This window comes from Condylura cristata, unplaced genomic scaffold (genome assembly GCF_000260355.1).
Source record: "Condylura cristata isolate star-nosed mole 26May11 unplaced genomic scaffold, ConCri1.0 scaffold00042, whole genome shotgun sequence".
In the NCBI taxonomy this organism is placed as follows: Eukaryota; Metazoa; Chordata; class Mammalia; order Eulipotyphla; family Talpidae; genus Condylura; species Condylura cristata.
In genome coordinates, this window is record NW_004567143.1 from 4,047,580 (window position 1) to 4,056,519 (window position 8,940).

Consider the following 8,940-nt stretch of genomic DNA (forward strand, 5'->3'; position numbering starts at 1 on the left):
CGCCCCTGCCCGCCCCTGGCCCGCCCCTGGCCCGCCCCTGGTGCTTAGCCACCTTGCCCACTGGGGTCAGGTGTGCCTTCCACGCCACTTCCTGTGTGTGCTTGTGTGTGTGTATGCACGCGTGTGTGTGCATGTGTATATGTGTGTACACCTGCACGGGCACACATGTGTCTGCATGTGCGTGTGTATGTGTACACGTGTGTGCACATGTGTATATGTGTGTGCACGTGTGTGCGTATGCGTGTGTGGTCTCCACTAGCAGCTGAGCCCCTGGGGACAAGGCCCCTGGGCTGTGCCTTTCCTCTAGAGCCCCCCAGGGTCTGCCTGGGCTCAGGTGTGGACACTGGGGGTGCTGGTGGCTGGTGAGGGGGATCGGGAAAGGGAGCGAGCCGATGAGCTCACCAGTGGTGAGTTTCACTGGGCTGTGGGCTGTCTCCCTGGGGACCCCTCAGGCCCCCTGCCTGGGCCGTGGCCCCAGAGGGCGCTCGGCTCTCGAGGGGTCCTGACGCCCGCGGCGCAGCAGCTGGCTGGTCCTGGGCGTTTGGCCCAGCTGCAAGAGGCCGGTGGCCTTCAGCTTCTCTCCTGAGAAGGGATGTGGGTCTCCAGCCGAGACCAGGCCCCTGGTTCCTCCCCCGCGCCTGCCCCCCACCCCTTCTCCAGAGACACCCCCTGTTCCCTCCCACAGAACCCTCCTCTCAGACCCCAGCCAGGGCCTTGACCTGTGAGGTGCTGGTTTTCTGGGGGCTCACAGGGCGGCCACCTCCCGGGAGGGGCCAGGGTGCCCAGTGCTGGCGTGCAGCCCTCAGCTGCTGCCCCGAGGCCTCTCTCCACTGGACGCAAGGCGCAGGGGTCGAGAGGGCCCAGCCTGGCCGGGTGGCACTGGCCACGGTCCTTTGTGTCCTGAGCTCTGGGCATAGACTAGTCCCGGGCGCGCCCAGGTGGCCGAGCTGCAGCTGGGGGGCTGAGGGCCCCCCACAGCCTGGGGGTGTGGCGAGGGGAGATGGAGCGCCCCCAGGAGATGTGTCTGGGCCAGCTCTCAGCCTCCCTCCTCCCTTCCGCTCCCTGAACCGGAACTGCATTTTTCTCCCTTCAGGCAGAAGTGCGGTTTCTGGCCACCGGGCACAGCCACCTTGCCTCTGATCTCCCTGTCTCAGCAAGGTCACCAGACCCTTCTCGTTCGCCCCAAGTGCGTCTAGACCCTGCGGTTCACCCCGCCCGGGCTAGGAAGCGCCTCAGACACAGGGCTCAGGCCCCGCCCCCCCACACGCGGCCAGCTGCTGACCGCTGACCCTCCTCCTTTCCTAAGGGTCACTTCAGTGCTGTCGGGGGCAGTGCGGGGCGCCTGTGGGTGGGGGCCCAGAATCCACTCTTGGTGCGGAGCATTCACCCTGCGGATGTGGAAACTGACAGGCTGTGACCCCCAGGGTCCCCCAGATCGGATTTGCAGCCCTGAGTGGGCTCAAGAGCGCTTTGCGGCCTGGAGCTGCGGGAAATGCACCCACATGCCGGGTGAGAGGTCCTGGAGATGGGTGGGGCATGCGATGGGGCCCAGGGCCCAGAGGTGGCAGAGACACGCGCTGAAGGACGGGCACACGCAGCCCCCAGCCCACGTCCGCACCCCCAGGAGTCATGGGCGCGAGAGGGGCTGCCAGAGGCGGGATGGACCTTGCAGACCGGGGTGGGCGAGGCCCAGCGGAATGGGACGCAGGCGGCGCCTGGCCTGTCAGCGGCTCGGCCTCCTTTCCGTCACCCCTGCGCATCTGGCCGCCGGCTCCTGTCCGACGGGACAGTCAGCTGTGTCCCCGCGGGGCCTGGGGCCCAGTCTCCGCACTGCCCCGGGGCCTCTGCTGGACTCCCTGGCTGTGGGTGCACATCGGGCCAGTGGCCGTGCTGGGGCGAGCGAGGCCCTAAGCTGAGGGCTCGCTCCTGGGGTCACCCCGGGCCGTGCTCTCAGCGGGGAGGGAAACTGGTGGGCCGGTAGGGGCGTCCGGGGCGTCTGGCCGTGCTCCAGGCTTCCCCAGGCCTTTCCTGTGCCACCTGGTGTCTTCACCCCCAGGGAACTGACCGGAGCGTTGGCCTTGGGCTGACCTGATCGCGAAACCCACTTGCTGTGCCCTTCTAGCGAGTCTCCCCATCCAGGGAGTCTGAGGCGCCCCGTGCCCCTGCCTGTGAGATGGAGCCCCCCCCAGGCCTAGGTCACCCTCTGCCCTGGGGTCACCGGGGCACAGGAAGGCCATGGGCTGCGGTGGGGAGTTGGGGGGTCCCACTGGGCTATAGACGCGGCCCTGTGGGGGGTCTTGGGTCTCACCTAGAATCTGTGGCTCTTTGTTGAAGGCAAAGTACACTTTTTTTTTTTTTTGGTGGGGTAGTACTGGGAGTTCATGGCCCCAAATGAAGCCTGTGCAGGTCTGGTGTGGGGTGGAAGATATGGGGGGCGAGGCTGGGTTTTGGGGTTGACCTTGACACCCAGAGGAGGCTGCCCGGGGCTTGGAATAGCCCAGGGCCTGGCCGGGGCATGGAGCCAGTCAGAGCCTGCTGGGGTTGCCCTGCGGGGCGCCAGGGCCGGGTTGGGGCAGGTCACGGGCCGAGGGACAAGCTAAGGGCCTGGATGTGAGTTGGGAGGTCTGAGGCCTGCCGGAGGCACAGACCCGGGCGAGCCGGCCCCCCGCCGGCTTCTGGAAGGCCAGGCTCCTCTAAACGCCGAGCAGCACTCACTGAGGCGTGCGGCACCCCGCAGGGAGTTCCACAGGGGACCCCAGCAGCAGGTGGGAGGGTGTGTGGGGGAGACTGCGGCTAGAAGCGACCACAACCTTGGGATGTGGGGGGAGCGCCCTGGGGTGCAGCTGCAGGAGACACCGCCCCACGGCTCTAACACCTAAACCAAAGCTCCGCTTGAGCCTTGGAAAGAGCGTGGGCGGGGAGCCCGCACCCACAGCGCGCCTCCGCTTGAAGCGGCTTCCGGGCCCAGTGGTTTCCGGGCGAAGGTGAAAAGCACCCCCAGCTCGCGTCGGGCTCGGGCCGAGCCCTCCCGGATGCCCAGGGCCCGGCCTTGCTGGGTGCATTGCCCCTCGGTGGCACGGCAGCACCGCACCCCTGCGGAGTTGGGGCTCCGGGAGCGAGCGGTCGCCCTGCAGGGCAGGCAGGTGCGCCCGGCCTGCGGGCGCGGTGCCCGGAGCCCCCGCCAGGTGGCGCGACAGAGCCCTGATCCGCGCGTGCGCTCCCTCCCCGCGGGTGCGGGCAGACTCGTCCCGCCGGTAGTGCTGACCCGCCCTGTGCAGGACTCCTCGGGCTTTGGGCTTCGAGTTACACTTCGAGAACAGAAATAAGGCAAAAATTGAACAGTTTCGGCCCTGGACATGTTACGAGGCCAGCAGTGGACCCAGCACAGCCGCTGGCCCGAGGAGGCGAGACCCACTGCGTTCTCCACCGGTCTGGGGCAGAGTCCTCGGCTAGGGTCCGCGGTGGGCGAGGCCCCGGCCTGCAGCGGGAGCGCCCGGCTGGTCTCAGTGTCCCCTGCGGTTGTCGGCCCAGCTCCGACAAGCCCCGCCTGCCCGCCGCCATCCTCGCGGTTCTTGCCCCCACCCCGCCCTCCGCGTCCCCACAGCTCGTTGAGCCGCCGGCCCTGCTCGCTTTGGGCCGGTGCAGTCTCACCCAGCTCGGGCGCCAGCGGGCGCAACTCCAGCCCTGGTCCGCCTCTCTGGGCTTCACTGCCTCGTGCAGGGCCCAGAGAGAGCCCGCGGGGAATGGGCAGGAGGCTTTCCGGGGGGCCTTTCCTCTGACCCTACACCCTAAGGCCCTAGGAGCAGACAGCTGGGGTGACTGCAGGGGGCAGCCCTCAGCCACCTCGCAGTGAGGGGGCCCCCATTCCGGGGGTCAGAGCCCCCAAGATCCAGCTGGGGGTTTTTTTTTTTTTTTGGTAGAAGTCTGTTCTCAGGCCAAGGCAAGTCCCTTTTACCTTAGTTTGTGGGGTGTTAGGGGAGAGCGCAGGACTGGTCAAATGGCTGCTCTGTGTCTGTTGAGCGGACTGCGTGGCTTTTTGGTATTTATTCTAATGATAGGTACATTGCATTAAAAATTTTAAGATTTTCAACAAAGCTTGCATTCATTCCTGGGCTGAATCCCACTTTTTTATGGTGTAGAATGGATTCAGTGGCTCATGTTTTGTTGAGGACTTCTGTGTCTGGGTTCACAAGACGTGCTGATCTATAGGGGTTTACTTATTTATGGCGTGTAAATATCTTTTAAATGCAACCACCGTCCCTGGGCCAGCTGTAGGGAGGCCCTGCAGGTACCGGCGATGGCCAGCAGGTGGCAGCAGAGAGCCCTCCCCGCGGTCAGGCGGGCAGAAAGCCCCGGGGGACTGAGGGTATCTAGAGGCAGGATCCAGCTGGCCCTGGGCCCGCTGGCCTGGATGGGCAGGAGGCTGGAGGCGCTGGCGTGGAAGTTGCCCTCGTTGCTCCCTCCCTGGAGGGGCGGGGTCCAGCTCTGTGTGCCCCAGGATCCTGCCCTCGTCCCCAGGAGGCTGCCGCTTTTACGGCCCCACCTTCTTACTCATTAGGCGCCTGGAGCACGTGTCATTAGAAAACGTGCAGGGCCTGGCCAGGGTCCCGGCGCGTCGCCTTGGTGGCCGTTAACTTCAGTTTTAAAATAGGAGGCGACTTAACCGCTTGCAGCTACACTGAGGCATTCACGCCTAAGGAGTGGGGCGCAGGGGCGCCCCCTGGTGGCCCAGCACGCTCCCTACCCCCAGGCCCTGTGCTGTGGCTTAGTGGTGGTAACAGGTGTGGTCTAATTGCTCAACTTTCTGCATGTCAGCAAAGACAGCTCAGGCCCGAGAGAGGCTTGTGGGGGTCCCAAGGTCGCCCACTGCAAGCTAGGCTTCACCACGGTCCTTTGGGCCCTCCTCACTGGGCTCCCCACCGCACAGCTGCTCTGGGAGCCTCCATTCTGCAGCCAGATTTCTAGGGTTTGATTTCTTGGCTTTCGCTGCCCCTTGCTTGGTCCACGACAAACCTTATGCCCAAACCACCCAGAGTCTGTCTCCTCTGATGTGTTTGCCCGGCATCAGCCTCTCCGTCCATGTTGTTAAAATGCCAAGACCTCATCTTTTTAACGGCCGAGTAGTATTCCACGGCGCACTGACCACCTCTTCTTGGTCCCCACATCTGTCCGTGGGCACTTGGGTTGTTTCCATAACGTGGCTGTGTGGGCTGCTGTGGCCACAGCAGTGCTTCGTTTTCTTGGGGCAGAGTCCCAGGAGTGGGGCTGCGGGTACGTGTCCAGGCCTACTTTGGATATCTGAGGAACTTCCAGCCTGCCCTCCGCGGTGGGCCTGCATCCCCCGAGCAGCATGCCAGCTCCCGTGCCCACCCGCTCGCCAGTCCTGGTTGTTTCTGGCCTTTTTGATGTGGTCGTCGTGCAGGTGTGAGGAGGGAGCCCAGAGGGTTCCGGTTGCGTTTCCCCGATGACAGGGCCATGGCAGTTCCCAGAGGCTGGCCGGCAGCTGCGTGCTGTCTGCGCAGAGCTCTCGCGCTGGCTCACCTGCCCACAGCTGGACTGGGCAGTTTGTTTTCTTGCCGGGAATGTGTGAGTTCCTTGAGGCGCCTGGACCGGGGCCTGGGCTGGTGTCTGCGGCCAGGGCGTCTTCTCCGCCCTGCGGGGCGGTTCGTGTCCTGACGGTCTGTGTCGCGGCCGCTGAGTGCGCTGTGTCCTGCCGGCCGACTTTTGCCTGATGCTGACCTGAAGCCCCAGACAGCCCGAGGCGCACCTGGCGGGCGGGCTCCGGTGCGTCTCCTTCCGTGTAAGTTATGGTTTCCGCCCGTCCGGTCTTCAGTCCACTTGGGTGTGTGCGTGTGTGAGAGAGAGACGGAACGGCCTGTTTCACTCTTCCGCGTCTGACTGTCCGGTTTTCCCAACCCCGATGTTCGATGTTCGGGTGACTCCTTGCTCCAGTGTCCCCTCCGGTCCTCCACGCAGAGTGACTGTCCAGGTAAGTGCGGGCTTGTCTCTGGGCCCCCAGGTCCGTCCCATCGGCCTGCGTGTCCATCCGACAGGACGCTCCTGTGTCAGACACTCATTCCACCTGAAAACTGTCAAACGGTAGAATTCAGCTGCTGGCCAGGCTCCTTACTGCCCCTCCAGAGCGGAGAGCGGAGAGCGGTGAGCGGCAGGAAGGGGGGGGGGAACCAGACTCGTCCTGGGTGAGGGCCAACCAGTGACCGTGGAAGCAGGAGGCCCTGTGGGCAGCCTGACGCATCCGCCCCGCCCTGTGGCAAGCTCAGCCCGGCTCCGTTGCCCCCAAACCGCCTCTGCTCCGCCACCGCCTCACCCCACTGGCAGCTCATGGGGTTACGTCTATCCAGACCATGCGGTGGCCCCGCCCCGCGCTCCCCGGCCTGCCCGCCCCCCGCCCCTGCTCCCAGGGCCCGGGCCCCTTCCCCTGCGCGTGTCCTTCCAGGGAGCCTCCCCGCGACCGCCAGGCTGAGTTGGGCCGGTGCAGCCAGCTCTTCCCCGCTGGCTGCGGGGCTCCCGGCAGCAGACAGGGCGTGACCCCTGTGTCGCCGAGTTCTGTCCAGCTGTGGGGCACACGGTCTCCTCGCTGCTTCACGCTCCCCAGCACCCCAGGGGCACTCGCTACCTTGCGTGTGACGGGGGTGGTCTCCCCATCATCACGGAACCCCGGGATTTTGAGCCCCTTGTCCGGGGGGAGGGGGCTGGGGGCCGGGCCCAGGTGGCGCCTCCTCCGTTACCTGCCGCGTGCTCCGCCTCTTCTGGTTTCTGCGGTTGGGCCAGGTCCCCTCTGGGGGCAGACTGGGAGGGGGCGGGAGTTTCTCCCCAGGAGGGCGCGGAAGCCGCCGTTCGCCAGGCGGCCGCTAGGGGGCAGGCGGCCTCCATCCTTGCCCGAGGATCCTGAGGATCGGTTTGTGTGTGTGTGTGGGTGTCTGTGTGTGTCTGTGTGTGCAAATGGCCAGCTCAGCATATCGCCCACTTGCTAAATTATTGAGGGGCTCTTTGCAGTTTTGATTTCTCTCAGCGATCCCAGAGGCTTCATGTTTCATTCAAGCACAGGCAAGAATTTTCTTTCAAAAACCCGGTATTGATGGCGCAGGGGTTTACCCAGTGTCGGTGCTGCCTGAATGGGGCTCTCGCCCCGCCCCGCGCGGCCACCTGGTGCCCCCCCCCACAAGCCCACTGTGCCCCCGCCCTCCCACCCTCCTCCTGCCCCTCAGGGCCTAGTTTTCTTCCCCCAAAGATTTATTTGATTATGCATACAGAACTGGGGTACAGGCCAGAGGATGTGGTGGGGAGAGGACTCACCAGAGACAGAGTGGGGAGCAGAGTGGGGAGCAGCAGAGGCAGACTGACTGAAATCCACAGCGGAGGGGAGCAGCGGGGAGACAGGAGGGGTCTGCTGCGCCCTGGGGTCTCTCCCTGGCCGGGGCTCGAACTGGCGCTGCAGGGGCTGCAGACAGCCTCATAGTGCTGCGCTTTAGCCCTCTGCGCCACCGGGGGGCCCTCAGGGGCTACTTTGAGGCCTCACTTCCGGCCCTCTGCTCCCCCAAGGGCCTTGTTGCTGGTCTGTTGCTCCGCTGCCCGGCCAGGCCGCGCGGTGCCAAGGCCTGGGCGCACCTCACGCTGGGGGCTGCGCGGCCGCACCCTCGCCCCTGCCTGGGCTGGGGCAGGCCCACCTGAGGCTGACGTCTGAAAGCGTCGGGCCACCCCCTTAGCCCTTTACACAGGCAGACGGTCCCGTCGTTCTCTGTACCCTGAGTTTCACTGGACACGTGACAGAGTCTGGAACGCGGCCTGTTCTGTGTACAGCGTCAAAGGTGACGCCGTCAACACGTTCAGTCAGGAGAGACAGTAAGACCAGATCTACTCCGCAGGGGGGGGCCGCTTCTCCTGTGCGGGGGCCCTGGCGCTGCTCGGGGCTCTGCTGGGCCCAGGAGAGAAGGCCCTGGCTGGACGGCGGCCGGCGCTGCTCTCGTCCTGGCCGGCTGGTGTGCCCCGTCCCCCCACCCCCGGCTCCTCTCTGTCCAGCTCAGTCCCGCCCTGCTGGGACCTGAACCCTCATTCCCGAGGGGTCAGAGACGGGGATGGCTGCTCCCCACAGCTGCAGTCGGGCAGGGGAGCCCCCCGAGGGGGCCGAGGGGCTCCCGTTCTCTCTGGGCCCTGCTGTGTAACAACCGCGTCCCTGCTGCTGGTCAGGGCCAGGGACTGGCCTTCCCCCCTGACTCCGGCCGGGCGTCCGTGCCGGGTGGTCACGGGTCGTGACTTCAGGGGGCTCCTGGAGAGCATGTGCCTGACCATGGCCACTGGCCTGCCAGCCGCTCCCCTGCCCCCCATGACCCCTCACTCTGGGGGAGCACCCCGTGTGACCCCTCACTCAGGGCGGCTCAGTGGCCCCAGAGGGCTTTGCCTTTGCAGCTGGCAGCGTAGGCCGAGCTCAGTGCCCTGGGGCCCCAGGCCAGGCCCCAGACTGTTGGGGAGACGGGCTCCCCTGCATGAGCGAGTGAGCGCACCCGACTCCTCTGTTGGGCCCGGGGCCTTTCAGTGGCCAAGCTGGGCTCGTGCTGCCCACAGGCGCGTGGGGCAAGGCCGGAGCCCGGGCACCGACCCCGCGGGGCCCAGCTCCCCCCAGAGCTCCTCTCCCCGCTCACCTGTCCCGGCTCTGGGGGTGCTGGAGCAGCCCCCACCTGGGGGAGCAGGCGGCGGCCTCCTGGCTGCACACAGAGGAAGCTGCTGGGCTCAGCCCGGCCTGTGACCCCAGACACTCCGTACCCGGGAAGGGCTGGGGGCGCCGCGGGCTTTGAGGTGCGGCTCAGCTCGTGCATGTGGGGACTAATCTGACCCCCTGGCCCTGTCAGCGCCAGTGACCCCCTGTGACGCAGGTGCAGAGAGCCCAGAACAAACGCCATGTAGCTGAGGGCCGCTGACCAC

General features: G+C 66.0%; 1 protein-coding gene across 1 annotated transcript in view; it reads right to left on the bottom strand.

Moving 5' to 3' along the window:
* Positions 1 to 448: 448 nt before the first annotated feature.
* Positions 449 to 8,940, bottom strand: part of LOC101634734 — a 44,673-nt gene continuing 36,181 nt past the window's right edge. Inside the window, exons 4-7 of the mRNA XM_004694367.2 lie at positions 4,293 to 4,464; positions 3,416 to 3,711; positions 3,092 to 3,308; positions 449 to 582 (exon numbers count right to left, since the gene is read on the bottom strand). Coding sequence (XP_004694424.2) covers positions 449 to 582; positions 3,092 to 3,308; positions 3,416 to 3,711; positions 4,293 to 4,464 — 819 coding nt within the window. The remainder of the gene's footprint in view (positions 583 to 3,091; positions 3,309 to 3,415; positions 3,712 to 4,292; positions 4,465 to 8,940) is intronic.